Genomic DNA, 18,187 nt, shown 5'->3' with positions numbered 1-18,187 from the left:
ATGGCCGGCATGGCGGCCTCGAATCATCACCCTCCGATCTGGAGGCCCTGCAGCTTCCTTCCTGCTGGAGCTCGGTGCGTTGCTGCTGCCAAGTGGTGCGTCCCCGGTGGCTCCAAGGATTCCAACAGCGACAGATCTTCGCCGGACTTGGGCGTTCGGTCATCTGCGCCCTGTTTCTCGGCGGCAACGCTTGGAGGACGCCGGCGACTCGTGGTGGTGACGCCCATGGACTCGATTGCGTTTTCATCTTTAGTCCTAGGGTGTTTTCTGTAATATGGCAGGCCTTATCTTCAAATATCTGGTTCTTTAGGGCGAGTGATATAAAAAAGCCTGCTTGTAATTCTGTACCACCACTTATGATATTCTTCTGGGTCTACTAGACCCCTTCTTGGTGCACAAAAAAAAAACACCAAAGATCTACTAGTAATATAGGGTACATCGTTGTCAATGTCAGTCAGATACCAGTAGTAGAGTATAATATAGGCCTGCAACTACCCTAGGGCTCTAGGCTGTACCCAGACATTTGCTATTTCCGTCTAATTTTTTTACGGCAAACACATCCAAATCCAGCAGGTTCGTTCAATACATGCAGAACACTGATCAGTGAGACACTGAGACACACATGAATCACAACAGCGTCCAATAAACAACTATTTATTGCTATGAGAAAATTAAAATCTTTCGATGTTTACTTTCCGCTTCTTCTACACTTAATTTGATAATTTCATGTTTGTGTTTAAAAACTAATGATTAAGAGATTCAGTTTTTCATTGATGATTATTGGGGGTATATATACCCACCATACAGACGTCTATATGACGGTTACAAAGGTATCCCTTAGAGATTGTAATGTTTGGACAAAATTAACTGCCTACGTACTTAGCTTAAGACCTAGCTATAATAACTACCTCGTTAGCTTAGTATCAAAGCTATTTTATTTCTAACAGTTTGTCATCTCAATCCCAGCTAGCTAATGCGAGAGCTACCTCGTTTTTGAAAGTGATGCTGCTACCAGTGATCCATGTACAACGTCTCCTTGCAAAGATGGACGTCCATTGCTGCTGCCGGTCAATTTGGGCAGTCTCCGGCAGTGATCTTGGTGCGACTGCAATACTATATCCTGCTGCCGTGCACGGGCAGGAGCTCTAAGAAGTCGTTTGGTATCTATCATTTGCCATTTGAATCTGAAATTTTGGAATTCATTTTGAAATTCCATAGGTAGGTTGTTTGGTTGCCACAGAATTGGGCCGTCATTTTATTTAGAAAATCCAGCAAACTGACACCATTGATAAACTCAATTCCACAATTCCAAGCTGAGACCTGTCATTCACGTTTCTCCATGGAAGACATTTACAAATTCAATATTGAATTCTACTATCATTTGCAATTCCTGTGGCAACCAAACAAGTGTCCATTTCTAGAATTACAATGTAAATAAAATAAATATATGTATTCATTTCAAGATGATACAAATGAAATAAAAGCCTGACTTCCAAACGACTTCTAACAGGAATCCGATGTAACACGGACGACACAAGCACACAACATCGGAACAAGCCGTCGCCTCTCCAGGCGTACCTGAGCATATCTACTTGTTAAATATTTTCCATTTTGACGGCCTCCGGTGGTACTGGAGCATCTCCTGCCACAACATTTCTCGGATCATATCTAAGCCGAGGTTCTCATCTATATCAAGATCGATGGGCACCTGACCAGGAGGGTTTGCACTTGGATCATACAACGCCGCCATGTAGGGGTGCTCCAAAGCCTCAATGACACTAATCCTTTTGGAAGGATCGAAGATAAGCATCTTCTGCAACAGATCAATGGCAAGAGGGTGCGCTTGTGGGTACATGTTATAGAGGGGAATCCCGGGGGTGTATGGAAGGGATTTGATGTAGTTGCGACCCCTTTGGTTGTCAATGAACTCAAGGTCACCATCATTCATGGTGCCAAGAACGTTGACTATAAGCTTGAGCTGAGTTAGGCAATCAGCTCCTGGAAAGATAGTCTTGCGGCCAAGTAGCTCAGCAAATATACAGCCAACTGACCAGACATCTATGGCGGTGCCATAGTTGTCGCAACCGAGCAGCAGCTCGGGAGCTCTATACGGACGAGTGACAACATACTGAGTCATCAATTGGCCTTCACTATTATCTGTGCGAGCAAGACCAAAGTCACAGATCTTCAGATCAGAGTTTCCATTAATCAGAAGGTTCCCTGGTTTCAGATCCCTATGGAGTATCCCTGCTGAATGAAGACATTTCAACCCTCGGAGGAGCTGCAGTCAAGAAAAGGCGGCATCTTAGATTATTGATTGGCCAAATGAGTCGAAAGTGTGAAACAATCAGTACAAAATCCAAATACACAGCAGTATAACATACTAAAATAATTAGCAAGTCGAGCAGGTAAATATTGGTCCTCTACAAGATGCTCAAGTTTGGTATCTATGCATAGCTTCCCAAGTAATGTAATTTATGGAGAGGCTTAAGTTGTATATGTTTATGCAAATCTGACATGTATTTAGAGCAGCCGTAGAAGCTCCTACATACTAGACATACTGAAGTTAACCGGTGCTTCCATGAATAAGCAGATCAATATTTGGTAACTTAACTAGTTGGAAGTCAACAACTTTAAATTGACCATGTACTAATGCAAGTTGGCATAGGAGCACAAACAAACCATTCTATCTCATAATTTGAAGGTTGTGAAAATTATCAGACCTACATTGATTCGTATCGCAAGGAAAAAAATCACATAAACTCATGGCACTGCTATGCCTAGCAACCCATAACCATGACTCCCAAATAAAGATTGAGGTGTGAATAATAAACTACCTTATGAAAATATGGCAGAATGGCAAACAGAGCAAGTGGCTAGGCGGTAAGCAAAGGTAAGAATGAAAAACAGAGCCCACGCTTACCTGAAAAAGGAAATATTGGCAGTGCTCGTTGGAAAGCGGCTGTGACGACATGATTACCTTATCCAGATCCGTGTCCATGAGTTCGGAGACCAGATACACATCCTTGAAGCTCCTCCTACGTAGGGGCATCATTATATCCTTCAAAGAAATAACATTCTCGTGACGCAAGTGCCGAAGGAGCTTCATCTCGCGGAGCGTCCTGAGCGCATCCATCCGGTTGTTGAAGACATTGTTTATCTTTTTTATCGCGACCTTCTCGTTGGTCTCCTGGTTTATCGACGAGCATACGGTACCGTAGGATCCTCTCCCGATGGGCATGATCGGCACGTACTTGGTGTCGATCTCGAACATGGTCTGACACATCGTGTAGTAGTGCTTGCCATTGTTTCTCATGCCGTTCGGAGCATCCACCTTCGTCGCCATTTCCTGTTTAGAAAATGAAACATGTGAGTGACATTATACAAGAGAAAATAATCAAAGCCCAACAAATACTGGTTTTGGCTCTAGTATGAGTGCCGTTCTTAAGTTCCCAGGTAGGCGCCTCTGCTTTCCATCCAGCAATGTTATTCTCGCCCTCTAGGAGTGCAACACCAAAACAATGTGTTCTAGAGATTTGCTATTTCTAAGTCTGTTAATGGGAAGCAGTTATCTCCAAGCCAACCAAATCGTACAGGGCTTGTGAAAATGTGCAATTGTACTGTTGTACCTAGAGTAGTTTCGATGTACAAGCTCTCTCTAACCCAACCAAATGGTACTACCTTATACCAATGTGCAATTACTCAGGTTTTAACTTTAATTGGACATCGAATCAACACTCGGTGCACTTCGAAATAAGAAAGAATTTCAAAGTCTGACTCAGAGATTGACGCTCCCATATAGCATCCTACCAGCGGCCGGCCAATTCGACAGCGGCGAGCGGGCGACCGCCTAAGCTATTTACTATTTAGTACGGAGTACCTCGTCACGAAATAAAAGAGAAAAAAAAATGGAGCAGGAGAGAGCTGCCGCTTGGAGATTCATCACTCACCTCAGGGCGCAGACGAAGCAGGAGCAGGAGCAGCAGATCTGAAGAGGCAGAGCAAAGTCCGGGAGCGGGGCAGGCAGAGGCGGAGGCTGGGGAACACCGGAGGAATGGCCGAATGGGAATTGGAGCAGTGAGAAGCTCTCCGTCGATCCGCCGCTATATATACGCACGCCGAGCACGCATGGCAGCCATGGCTACAGCGACAGATGGCCGCCCCTCCTCCCCCCTTCCCTTCCGGGTAAGCCGCCCGCCGGCTTTCCGGCCGCCCGCGAACGGCAACGCCTCGCTCGTAATCCATGGGTGCGTGGCGTTGCCTGGCCAGGGCCACGAGCGCGCGCGCGCGGTGGAGAGAACGCAGCTCTCGTGTTTCCCCGATCTGGGGAGTGGTTCCGTCGCCTTTTAGCTCGCCGGTGTGATATTTTCCGTCTCCGGCGCACGCGATGGTACGGTATTGCCTGCCGTACGCAGCTCACGAGCGGATCGTCAACGGAGTACGACGAAGGTACCTTTACAGCTCTCCAACTGCCACGCGCGATATCCTAACGACCTCCACGAAGAAATCTGTATTGCTCGATTTCTTCTGGTCTGCGTCAGATGTTAATTCGAGTGTCTTCTGGGAGAAGCTCTGTAACATCTCCAACAGACGCGCTATATAGGCCGCGCGGCAAAAAAAAAAACGTTCGATATAGCGCGTGCGGAGGGAATGAGGCGGCGCGGCGCTGTAAAATTTTTAGCACGCGCGGCGTTTTGCACAAACCGGAGAGGCATATCTGACGCGTCGGCTACAGCGCGCAGCATCGCTCGTCCAAGCGCGAAAAAACCCCCGCGCTGAAACTTCCTCTTCCGCGTCGCCGCCCGAGCGCCCAATCCGTCGTCTCCGCGCGCCGCCGGCGAAATCCCGACGATGGACGACCCTCCGGCAACCCACCGACCCCTCCCTGCTCGTCCCGCCCTCCGCCGCCGCCACCGCTCGCCGCGCGCCGCCAAACCCTAGCGGCGGCGCCGACGGCGGCAATGCAGCCGGCTCGCTGCGCGCGCGCTCTTCGTCCCGCCGCGCGGCGGCCGTCGCACACAGCGCGCCGCCGCGCAGATGGCCGCGCAGGGCGCCGGCAACGCGCGGCCCACGCCGAGGAGGGGGAAGGCACCGTCGACCAAACGGCCGCACATCGGTCCCGCCTCCGTCGCGCCGCCGAAGAAAGCGAAGGCGCCCGTCACCCGCCGACCGCAGCATCCTCCTCCGACGACGAACCAGGCGCCTCCTCCTCCTCCGACGACGACGAACCAGCCGGCGCCTCCGTCCTTCATATGAGAAGAATACGGTTCTACTTCATATAGCTCATCTATTTTCTTTTCCGCATATGTGTAGAACTCCATGTCTCAAGGATTGTTTAGGGATGTGGGAAAGAAGAACAAGAAAGGCAACAAGATTCTTGGCAAGCCATTCACCTTGCATCATTGCTATGAAGTGCTAGGGAATGAAGAGAAGTGGAAGACGCGCGACAAGTTGGATGCGGCAACTATGGCGACCAATGCTACCGGTGATGCAACAATCATCGATGATGATGATTCAAGTGATGAAGGGAAGAAGAGAAGCTCCACTCCTCACTCCGTCAACAATGGGCGGAGGAATGTGCATGGTAGGAAGACCGCCAAAGAAATGAAGGGAAAGAAGGCCGGAGATGATGACATTGCCATGGCTATGGAAAGGATTACAAATGCAAGGTTGCAAGAAAATGAAGATAGAAAGATGCAACGAAACTTGGAGAAAGAGGCTATGGATGCTATTGAAGCTAGGAGAGACGCTTTGGAGGAGAGGATTGCCGCCAACAAGGAGAGGAAGTTGGATTTGGAGGAGAAGAGGCAAGCCACCGAGGAGCATGCACGCCTAGCGGAGGAGGAGAGAAAGCTTTTCTTGATGGATACTTCCCATATGGATGAGAGGCAAAAGGAATACATCAACCTTCTTCGCGATGAAGTGTTGGCCAAAAAGAGATTGTTGGTAGCCAACATGAAAACTTCCACTACCGGCATGTTTGGAGGAGGCATGTTTGGAGGAGGCATGGGAGGCATGACCGGCATGGGAGGCATGTCCGACATGGGAAGCATGGCCATGCCCACCATGGGAGGCATGGCCGGCATGGGAAGCATGCCCATGGCCGGCATGGGAGGCATGGCCGGCATGGGAGGCTACGGAGGCATGACTGGCATGGGAGGACCAAGCTATGGAGGAGTGTTTGGAGGGACTATGGAGTGTTTGGAGGGACTATGGGAGGCTCGGTGAGTGGTGTGTATGGGAGTATGGGAGCACCACCGGGAGGCTTCGTGTCTTCCATGAATGCTACTATTCCTCCTTCAACCCAAGATGACGAGGAACAAGAAGAAGGTGTTGACTTGGAAAATGCGGAAGTGTGATATGCATTTGTGATATGCATTATGTGTTCCACTTTGTCCATTTGAACCATATGTCGTGTGTCATTGTTGAACTACGTCATTTTATGTGTCGTTGTTGAACTATGTGATGTATGTTGCACTTTGTGTCATTTGTTTCATGAATTATGTGTGATTATTTGATCTTTGTGAATGCAAAATAGTCTAGAAAGCTGTTTTCCGCGCCCGCACGCGCTGTATTTTGCCGCGCCCAGCGGAGGACCATTTTTTCAGCCCGCGCACGCGCTGCATATTAGCGCGTCCGGCGGGGGAAAATCAGCACAGCGCACGCTAGCTGTTTACCGCGCGCAGATTCTTAGTTTTAGCGCGCCTGTTGGAGATGCTCTAAGTTGAAAGTTCCACTGAAAGTCTGCACATTCTGATAGAAGCGTTTAATCTCCACTAATATCTCTACTAATCTCCATCTCCACTAATATAAGAGCACCTCCAGTCGAGTCGCCAAACCGTCCCCAAACGACGGCGGATCGAGCATTTTAGGGGACGTGTTTTGTTCGTGCCGCGTTTGGGGGACGTCGCTCCCCAGCCGCGTCCTCCAAACAAAATTTTAGAAATTTAAAACTTGAGCGAATTCATCCAAACTTGATTACATAGATTCGAACGAAATTCGATTAAATTTAAACTAAACCCTAATCTTGAAGTACTTGCGGCGGCCAGCCGTAGTACTGATGGAAGTTGTACATGTCGTCGGTGACGACCTCCTGCTTGACGCGCTCGTCGGGCTCGTCGACGGGCTCGTCCTTCACCAGGCCGCTTAGTCCAACCTCACCGTCGTCGGTGAGGTCCACGAGCGGCTTCCCGGAGTCGCGGATGGACATGGCGATCGCCGTGTCGAGGTCGCCCCTCTAGGCGTCCTTATCGTTGAGCGACGCCAAGCACGCCGCTCGTAGCCCTGGGCGGTCCTCGGGGTTGTCACTGCTCGCGATGAGCCGCTGCTGCCGCTCGTATTCCGCCAGCAGTGCCGCCTTCGCCGTTGCCTCATCGTCCTACTCCTCCTTTACCTCCGGCTTCGGGATGAGGAGGGCGGCGCCGCGCGCCTTTGCTGCTGCCACCGCGCCTTGGATTGACGAGCGTCGCCGCGAACTCCGGCTCCTCCTTCACCTCGCGCTTGGGGACGGTGTAGGGCGCGGAGCGGTGCGACGAGGATGGCGTCGATCGAGCCGGCCTTGACGAGGAAGAGTTGGAGGAGGACGAGTACGTCCTCCTCGGCTGCCAGCGCGCTGCGGGAGACGGTGGCGGTGAGGACGGCGCCTCTAACCTTGGAGCGCCATTGTGGATGCCGTCAATGACGTTCTCCAGGGTGCGCTCCGGAACGCCCCAGAACAGGACGCACCCGTCCTTGTTCCAGCTGTTCGGCCGGCCGACGAGGCCGGTGGTGTTGTTCATCTCCATGTCGTACTGCGCGCCTGGAAGTAGGCGACCCACCAGGCGTTGTTGCCGGTGGCCGCCCACGTCGGATCCCGCTCGTCGGCAGTGAGTGCAGACCGGCGGGCCCTGATGGAGTCCCTCCAACGCTCCATGCCAGGCGGCGGCGGCGGTGAGACGCCTATGCCGTTGACGGCCATCCTCCACCCGCCGCTGCTTGGCAGGCGCATGTCCGGCGGGACGGGATATCCCGCGCGCTACAGCGCCCACGCCTCCGGCACGGTGAGGCTGTCGCGGCCGAAGCCGTTCGCCGCGGCAATCTTGCGGGAGGACGACAACATTGCGTAGCGGTTGGAGCGGTGAGGAGAAGATTTGGAAGCGGCGAGAGATTAGGATGAACAAGAACCGCAGGGGCGCTCTTAATGTACAACGGCGGTAGGCGAAGCGGCAGCGGGTCGTTGGACGCAATAAACGTCGGCGCGGACGGCCACGCGGCCATGCACGACGAGACACGTCCCTGCGTCGCCTAGAAAATCTGAGACGCCATTAACGTCGCTTGATCAAATGTAGGCGACGGGGTTTTAGGCTTCCGAGCCACTGACGCGTCGGGCCCGCGTCTCTTCGCCTCGCTTTTTGTTGTGTTCGACGTGCCCGGAGCATCCTCCTGTGTAGCGGGTACTGGCTCGGGGCGCCGGACACCATATCGAGCCGCGCCGGACAAAAAGAGACTTTGGACGCGCGGCTGTGAACTTTTTTTGTCCGAGGCGCCCCAAATCTCTTTTGGGACGCTTTGGAGATGCTCTAAAAGTCCCAGAAGGGGACAGATCCATAAAATCTGAACCATCCAAATCACATAAATTCGCTAAGGGCATCTCCAACGCGGTGATCCAAACGGACACGTTGGGCAGTCCGTTTTGGGCCGTCCTGTCCACGGTCGCCGCCGGAAGGCGGCGGGACGCGCCTTCCATGGTCGCCGCCGGGTGAAGGCCCTGCGCCTTCCATGGTTCTCCGGCCTCTCTATGCTCGCGACGAGTGAGACGAATGGGACGAAGTGAAAAAACTGTGGTTGAGTGGATTGACCGAGCCGGTTCGTTCCAGCTGCCTTGTTCTGGCTTCAGCCAAAGTTTTACAAGTTTGCCACAGGGGTAGGAAGGTCTATTGACAATTAATTGTTGAGTTAATTAAATTAGAAAATCTGCAAACGGGAGAAAGGGCAAATCAGCAAGGATTCCATCTAATGTGTGGCAAATATGCAAAGGCAAACTAATATGTGGCAAATATGCAAAGCCCGAAGTAATACGTGGCAAATAAGCAAATCTCCCGTGTTATGTGGCCTGCTGATTCGGGAATACAGGGGCCATGAGTATTACCGGCCATGTTTCGAGTACAATGTATTCTCGTGCTCGATCACTACACATTCATAAGGAGGAAGGCGGTTTCTCCAGTATCAACACGGCTTTCGTACATTCCGGGTCCCGCCCATCGATTTGGCGCTGCAAGTCTTGCTTGGTTACATCGTCATACCAACCCTTTAGCCACACTTCCTTGAGTCGAGGCAGATAATCAAGCCCAGAGATGCGCACACATGACCCACGAGAGCAGTGAACTATCAGAAGCTCAACAGAACATGTTATCCACCTATCAAAAATGATATGTATACTGGAGCTGCAATCAAGCTTGAGGACCCATAAGTTGAAGGTACAGCCATAATGAGTTGGAGACTCATGCCAAATGTTAAAAGGGAGTCCATCTTGAATTGCAGGCTTGAGACAAAGACGATGCAAGATATCTTTATAAGTCAATTCATCAATGACAGATAAGTCATCTTGCGGTAGTATGGTCATCTCAAGATCCAACTTTCTGAGATTGTCCAACTGCTTCATCCACACGGGCAATCCATGTACATGTCCGTACAGCTTGAGGCTCCTTAGTGTCTTGGGTGGCTGGGAGAGGTCATCCAAACAAAGGAATCTGCCATCCTTACCCTTGTCAATTCGGAGTGACAAGGACTCCAGATGGCGGTGACCTGATATGACAGAACACAACTCCTTCATGTTCCCGCTGTTTATGCCCGACAACCTGAGCTTGCGCAACTGAGTAAGCATCTTGAGCTCATTTAGGATGGCCTTCCCACCTGCACCACTCACATTTACAACACCGAGGGTATGTAAGGCCTTTAGCTTTCCAATCCCTGCAGAAATCTCAACACTGCTATCAATTTGGCGCCCACCACGGAACTTGGACAATAAGGATACAAAAGCACTCGCCGGGCTGCACGTTGATGTCAGGACCTCATGTGATCTTATTGGCATACTTGTGGTCGTGACATCATGGCCTTCCAGCTGTGTAGATGCTTGGATCTCATCTGCGTTTGGCAGGCTTATGGTCATGCCATCACGGCCTTCAAGTGGTGTTGACATTTGTTGATCTCTGTCTGTTACCAGGTCTGCTGTCATGCCTTCTAGCGGTGTGGACGCTTGGATCTCATCTGCGGCTGCTAGCAGGCTTATGGTCATGCCATCACGGCTTTCAAATGGTGTTGATGTTTGTAGCTCATCTGTGCCTGCTGGCAGCTCGGCCGTCATGCGTTCTAGCGGTGTTGATGCTTGGATCTCATATGCGGCTGCTGACAGGCTTATGGTCATGCCATCATGGCTTTCATTTAGTGTTGACGTTTGTAGCTCATCTGTGCCTGCTGGCAGCTCTGTTGTCATGTCTTCTAGTTGTGTTGATGTGCCATCAATGTTACCGTGTTGTGCTGATGTCCATTCATGTGATGGTACAATGGTACCGGCACGAATGTATTGCAGCTTCTCTAGCTTCATGATAACAGATGGCAGTGTAACCACGGAGGTGCCTCTAACATCCAGAGTCTGAAGCTGCCTCAAGCCACCCAATGATTTTGGGACACGCCTTATCTCTTTACATCCTCGTACGGATAGAAATTTAAGCCGAGAAAAGGCCTTCCCAATCTTCTCAAGGTCACTATCTGTCACACCTGTTGTGTCCTCCAGATCCAGCACTCGAATCAGTCTCATATCGACACTGGGAGAGATGATGAATGGCATCCACTCTCCAAACACCGTGAGAGACCGTAAGCGTGAGAAGTCAATGTTCTCAAATAAATTCTTGTCTCTAACCCAATTGCTCCTTACGGTGAGGTGTTGTCCTGCAAGTTGCGAGTTCAAGGTGCAACAATCTTCTAGTGCAAACACAAGATTATCTTCCATTCTCCGTGAGATGATGTATTCAAGGAAGAAACCATTTACTTGGCACACCTTGTTTACTCGAGATTGCAGCTGGATTATGCTCAACTTGACAAGCTCAGAGAAGAGCGTTTCCCCATTCTCCTCCGCGGTACTACCAGATCTGTATCTAGAGTAACCCTCTGCAATCCACCGCCTCAGCAAACGCTGCCACCTAATGTTGTGGCCTAGAGGGAAGACTGAAAGATAGAATATACATGGCTTGAGAAAATCCGAGCAAGCATCGAAGTATGACTCCATCCAAGAAAAGAGACCCCTTAAACAAAGGAATTGTTCGTCAGTCTCCAACTTGACCATAAAGTCAGTATCAAGATACTGCAACCTTCGCATAGTCTTGTCAATATCACAAACTCTATAGGACACATATTTTTTTATAGCAGCTATTACTTTGGGAAGCCCGCCACACTTTGCCAAAATTAGCTTTGAGAGTACCATCTCATTGTCTTCTAATTTCTTGGACCCCCAAGCTATCTGTAATCAAGAAATAAATTAAATTCTGAACATTATAGAAAATTATTTTGGAGACAGCACTAATTTGATATTTTAATGTCAATCTATTATAATATTAAATTTATATGATGAAGTGAACCGACGGTTTAGATTTTAAATATATGTCTATTAAAATTTTAAATAACGATCTGAAAATAAAAAGGAATTGAGATACTAATGAAGAGATATAAAACATAAAGCCATATGTAAAGAAAAATAAGAAGTTCGAAAAGACACTTGTGCAGATCGAAGTTATTAAGGACTCTCGTGGCACACGTAAAGACCTTTTCGTGTGCTATGCGGCCGAACGCCGACACCATCAAACACGAACTGTGCGCTTGGTCTCCAGTCAGTCCCATACGAAGGCATAAAGCACATGAAAGTTATTCTCGGACCATCAGGAAAAGTTCACAAACATGTTGTTTAGAAATAAGGGTCAGTATATAGGGCCTTCATCGCACAAGACTATGACTACCGTTATCAGGTGTGAACATTTTGCGATGAGTTTTTAATCTTGCCCGTCTCTTCTGCTCTGCGGCACTCAAACGGTACAATATGTAAAAGTTGTGTGTCTAACTTTCAGTCAACGTCTGGTCTCTACGCCTTCCTCATGCATGTCACCATTACGGTACACACGCAGTCCACTTCGTCATGGTTCGCACCAAGAAAAACACTCGCCTCTCGTGCGTCGCGTAGTATCTGCATGAGCAGCATCGTCGTTTAGAGCCAGCCCCTCTGGTGGCGGAGAAGGCCCCTCCAGTGACGGAGCAAGCCACTCAGGTGGTGGAGGAGGCGCCTCGCGTGGTGGAGCAGACGCCTCCAGTGGCCGAGGAGGAGTAGTCCGTCCAACTGACTAACAACCAAGACAATGAAGAAGGCGAAATGAATTCGGAGGACATGGAAGAGCCCACGGAGATGGGCGGCAATGTTGCGGCTGCCGAATACGTGCACAATGAAATATCACAAACGGTTAGTTCAAAGAGAATCGTATGCGGAGGAAGGTAACGCAAACGGTGTCAGCTGTACTGTGCAAACGGTTTTTGTCTGCAAAATCGTTTGCAAATATTTTGGTCTCGCAGGTTCACCGATTTCATTCGAAATGCGAAATCAAAATTTCTGCGTTGTTTACTTCCTCGTCTATGAAATGTGTCGCTCACTCTTCCCTTCGGCGGCCTACCCATCTCTGCACCATGCCTACCAATGAATCCACTGTAGGTTGCACCAACCTTGGATGCACAGATGCGGAGGAGGAGCATTCCTCACAGCACAGAAGTGTTGGGGGAAGCAAAATCGACCTCACGGGGTCTGACTCAGAGGAGGAGCACACTCAAGAGCACGACGGAGGATGATTTGGAGGAGCATATGGTGCTAGAGCAGTACATCGAGTCGGCACAGCGTGAGGAAGAAGTTGTGCATCGTGTGGTGGAGGACTTCTTCGAGGCTCTGCGTGAGGACCGGCTGCGTGCATGGCTGCACGCTAAAAATAAAGGTACAAAGGTTCTGAAATTTCCCGCCGACAAGCTTGGTGTGCTATGGATGACCATGCTAGTAAGGCGTTAGGCCGCCTTCGAACAGGCACTAGCAACCAGTGCGCCGAGGATGCCGAAGCATCAGGCTCCAGAGAGGGTGTAGGAGTCGACGATAGAGATGCATCAAACACCGTCGTCGTCTACGTCTCCTCTGGTGACGAGGAGGACGTTTAGTACATGACATAGATATTACTAGCTTTATTAGTCCCTATATATGGATGTAATGTGAAGTTAACCACGGTCTTTTTGTAATAGGACGGGCAACCATATTTGATTGGTGCTCTTCTCACCGATGCCCAAATATTATTGATGGAATTTGTAAAAGAAATGAAACCATGTTTCGTTAATTATTAACCCTCCGATCTAAGCCCAAATATATTATGAACTCTTCTTCAGAGACGAACTTTGTGCGATTTAAATTTATGTAGGTGCAAAACGTAGAGGAAACAGCTCAGTTTAAATAAATTATGCATGAAGCATGTGGAGGTGCACGTATAAAGTAATTGTGTGGCAATATGGCCGTATGCGAAGGTACATAGCGAAAACAGATTTCCTTTCTTAAACCGTGTGCAATTAGGGTCCTATTTGGGCCCCCTACCATTTTTTGGGATATATAAGGACCACCAGGGTCCTTGTCCGGACTCACTGCACGACATCCACCCCTCTAGATTCAGGAAAACACAGGCCACATTGCTCCCCTTGAGCACCTGATTGGCATGGCGGAACTGCTACCTAGCTTATGCAGTCTTGCCTCCCCGGAATGGAGAGGACGTCGTTGGGGACTTCTTGATCGATTGTGCCGGCCGAACCTCGTTGTCGAACTCCTATACCGCCAGTCAAGTTGTCTCGTCCTCGCCAGGTTCACCGTCTCCCAGAGGTATAGGTCCTTTCTCATGCTATTTTGTTTAATTTGACCACGGATCTGTTGTGTAACACAGTCAGCAAGGCCGGATCCATTATAAGGGACTTTTTGGTGCTCCCGAGGAAGGTAATTTCTCGTTTGATGAGACTAGAATGGATGATATTCCTCAAGTCTCTCAAGCAGAGAATAATTTTCTTACTTCTCCTTACACGGAGGAGGAAGTAAGAAAAGCTGTCTTTCAAATGGAGCATAATAAAGCCCCTGGTCCTGATGGTTTTCCAGCAGAATTTTATCAGCATTTCTGGGATGTCATCAATTCTGACCTGCTGGCTCTTTTTGCGGATCTTCATGCCGGCTAGTTGGAGCGCTTTAGGCTTAACTTTGGTGAAATTATTTTATTGCTGAAGGTTAATGAAGTAGAAAGGATACAACAATATCGTCCTATTTGCCTTCGTAACGTTAGCTTTAAAATATTTACGAAGGTGGCCACGATACGGCTCAACACGGTGGCTGATCATGTGATCAGACCTTCGCAAACTGCTTTTATGCAAGGACGAAACATCCTCGATGGGGTGGTAGTCCTCCATGAAAATGTTCATGAATTGCAAAGAAAGAAGTTGAATGGAGTGATCTTAAAAGATTGATTTCTAAAAAGCCTATGATAAAGTTAAGTGGTCTTTCTGTCAACAAACTCTCAGAATGAAAGGTTTCTTTGATGTGCGGTGTGCGTTGATCAATAGTTTCGTCTCTGGTGGGAGTGTTGCCATTAAAGTCAATGACGATGTGGGCAATTACTTTCAAACCAAGAAGGGGCTAAGATAGTGGCCGATATGCTCGCTGTTATGATCGAACGTGCAAAATCAGAGGGCTAAATTGAAGGGGTCATTCCTTATCTTGTTGATGGAGGATTGTCTATTCTTCAATATGTTGACGATACAATCCATTTTATGGAACATGACATCGAAAAGGCTCAAAATCTGAAGTTAATTCTTTCAGTTTTTGAGCAACTTTCGGGTCTAAAAATCAATTTCCATAAAAGCGAGTTGTTTTGTTTCGGTGAGGCCCAAGATAACATTGCAGAATATGCTGAGTTGTTCGGCTGTGGGAAGGTCAATTTCCGATTAGGTATTTGGTTATTCCGATTCATTATCGGCGACTAACCAATGCCGAATAGAAAATGGTCGAGGAAAGACTGCAGATTAGATTAAGTAGTTGGAAAGGCAAATTACTATCCTTGGGTGGAAGATTAGTTCTCATAAACACGGTACTAAATAATATGGTACTATATATGATTTCTTTCTTTCAACTTTCTAAAGGAGTCTTAAAAAGATTGGATTATTTCCGATCTAGATTCTTTTGGCAAGGGGATAGTGAGAAGCGTAAATATCGATTGGCTAAGTGGAGTGTGCTTTGCCGTCCCAAAGACCATGGAGGACTTGGCATCCAAGATCTCCAGGTCAGGAACATGGCCTTACTTGGTAAGTGGCTTTCTAAGCTACTAACCGAGGAGGGAGTTTGGCAAACACTTCTCAAAAGAAAGTATATTGGTTCAAAGGCATAATCTTACGTTTTTTTGGAAACCAGGAGATTCTCACTTTTGGGCAGGTCTTATGGATACAAAGAAATTTTTCTTTCCATATGGATCTTTCTCTATTAAGGATGGGTCGGAGATTCGTTTCTGGGAGGATAAATGGCTTGGTAATGCCACGCTCCAAGAACAATACCCGGCATTGTACAATATTGTGCGACACAAAAGTGATACTATCGCTAAGGTGTTGGAAACTTTTCCACCGAATGTGTCTTTCAGAAGAAGTCTCATCGGTCCTAGACAAACCTCCTGGCATGAATTGCTACAGCGTCTTGAGATAGTTCAATTGACGCAGGTGTCAGATGAGTTTCGTTGGAATCTCACCGGGAATGGTGCATTTTCGGTGGCTTCCATGTACAATGCTTTGATTCAGCCTGATATTCCAGTCGATAATAATTCAAAGATTTGGAAGATGAGGAAACCACTCAAAACAAAGGTTTTTTGCTTGGTATCTTCGCCATGGGGTCATACTCACTAAAGATAATCTTGCCAAACGCAACTGGCATGGAAGTAAGAAGTGTGTCTTCTGTCACCAAGACGAGACTATTAAACACTTGTTCTTTCAGTGTAAGTTTTTTGATATATATGGTCAGCTGTCCAAATAGGGTCTACCTTATACCCTCCGTGTAGTGTTGCCAATATATTTGGTAATTGGCTCTATGGTGTGGCGGTTAGGTTTAAGCGTCTTATTAGGATGGGAGCGATTGCCATTATTTGGTCGCTATGGCTATGTAGAAATGACAAGGTTTTCAATAATATTTCTTCTTCTCTTATGCAGGTCATATACTGGTGCACAGCTACGCCGCGCTCATGGGTGCCACTTCAGCAGTTGGACCATCGAGACCTCTTTACGGAGGTGTCTTCATAGTTGAGGATGCGGCGAGGGATATTTTTCCCAACATGGGTGGCAGCGTGATGTTTGCCTGGGTCCACCTACCTAGTTTTGCTTTTTTGATCTTGGAACTCTTGTAGTTGGATTTTTTGGTGTTTGTAACAGATTTTTGTGCGGCTGTGTGCATCCTAGCTATGCAGAGGCCGGATCTATTGCTTAAAGTAATAAAGTGTCTATTTTCGAAAGAAATATGATGTATGAAGTGTACAATCAAATATAAATGAGATTTTCTACTTTGAATCTAATGTTGAGTTATGGGCTACTGGGAACAGCTGAGCATTGGTTGTTGCATATATGAAACACTAGCGATGTTGGTAGAAACCAAACGGCTGGTTAAAACAAGTGTGTGCCATCTCTGTGAAACACATATATCTACATTAACAATAGTGTTTGCAATCTTCCAATTTGTTGATGGTCGAATAGGTAGCACCGTGTTACGAACCACTCTATCGCACACAATTTCACGTAATGAACCGTGTGCGATATTGGACCCATCGCACACCGTTTTAGAAACCGTGTGCTTTGTTTTGACATATCGTCAACCCTTGCCTTGTGAAGGTTAGGTTTACCGTGTGTAAGCATCTTGCCTATGGTACCAAATAAGCATTTTGCCTATGATACCGTGCTAAGAACCTCCCTTTCTGAAGCCTCAGTGTAGTTGTATCAACTTGACCTAACTGTATGAGTTCAATGAATCTTCTTTTATGTTCAAGAAAAGGTGGTTCTCATCGGGACAAATGAGAGTTAACTATAAGTTTTGTTAGGTAAGCTTGCTTCTAAATAAGTTTTCATTGCCGGATACCTCCCCCATGCACTCCACCTCTCTCGCTGACCTAGTGTCGAAGCCGGGTAGACGCGGAAGCGACCCTACAAGATATGGTTGCGGCAGGAACCCAGTCAATTCCGTTACTATCGCGGATATGCATGTGTAGGGTGCTGGCGCGACAGGGCTTGTGGTCCGTGATTCCACGGGAGCTCTTAACAGGACGCAAGCGTTGTGGTATGCGAATGCGGCTAGTCCGCTCATCATGGAAGTGCTAGCTATTAGAGATGGAATACGACTAGCTATTGAACGTGGATTCTAAGATATCGAGATAGAAACTGACACACAAGAGGTCATCAAACTGATTGAAGACCTGGGTGAGGAAGATCAATTATTGCGAGTGTCCGTTAGGAAATCATGGAGCTTAGAGAGGTTTTTGCTAGCTTTAAATTATTGTTTGTTGGTAGACTTGCCAATGAGGCTGCTCATTGTTGTGCTAGGAAAGATAGTAGTGTTAAAAGAAGGTGTTTGTGGGTGAATTATATACAACATTTTCTAGCTGATATCCTGTCAAAGGATTGTAACTCTGTTACTTGATTAATGAAGCTCCATAATTCGTAAAAAAAAAGATTTTGGCGGTAGATGCCCCAACACTCATGGTCATACCGACAGCTCGGCCCGTGGCCTCGTGCTGACAGCCGCTTAACCCCACCGGTGCAGTAGAAGGAAAGTTGAAGCTCCAACAGCTGACCCCCAGCCTGGATCCCATCCCCACTACTCTCCCGGCCGCCACCCTTCTGGAGGAGTCAATGTTGATGATTTACAACAAAGGGATGAATTTGTTTATAATGGGAAAAATAATAAGGGGAGACGAAGCTACTAACTCGGCTGATGAGGATGATGATTTGGTGGCATGGAAGGCCATTAATCTCGATGCCATTTGTGGATTTGAATAAACCAGCTCCACATAATACCAACACGCCCATGATCAATTTCATCGGATAAAGAGCAGAGAAGATCAAAATTGAATTTCCTCACATC

General features: G+C 48.0%; 2 protein-coding genes across 2 annotated transcripts; both read right to left on the bottom strand.

Annotated features, from left to right (window-relative positions):
• Window positions 1–1,567: 1,567 nt before the first annotated feature.
• On the bottom strand, window positions 1,568–3,346 carry LOC124684084 (mitogen-activated protein kinase 4-like). Its single transcript, XM_047218484.1, has 2 exons — window positions 2,924–3,346; window positions 1,568–2,281 (listed from the first exon to the last, which is right to left on the bottom strand). Exons 1-2 carry the CDS (start codon window positions 3,344–3,346, stop codon window positions 1,589–1,591), a joined length of 1,116 nt encoding a protein of 371 aa, XP_047074440.1. The 3' UTR covers window positions 1,568–1,588.
• A 5,829-nt stretch (window positions 3,347–9,175) lies between these two features.
• On the bottom strand, window positions 9,176–11,458 carry LOC124661096 (disease resistance protein PIK6-NP-like). The gene has a single exon (XM_047198956.1). It carries the CDS (start codon window positions 11,456–11,458, stop codon window positions 9,176–9,178), a length of 2,283 nt encoding a protein of 760 aa, XP_047054912.1.
• Between the last annotated feature and the right edge of the window lie 6,729 nt (window positions 11,459–18,187).

This window comes from Lolium rigidum, chromosome 1 (assembly GCF_022539505.1).
Source record: "Lolium rigidum isolate FL_2022 chromosome 1, APGP_CSIRO_Lrig_0.1, whole genome shotgun sequence".
NCBI lineage: Eukaryota > Viridiplantae > Streptophyta > Magnoliopsida > Poales > Poaceae > Lolium > Lolium rigidum.
This window is presented reverse-complemented; position numbering and strand designations above follow the sequence as displayed.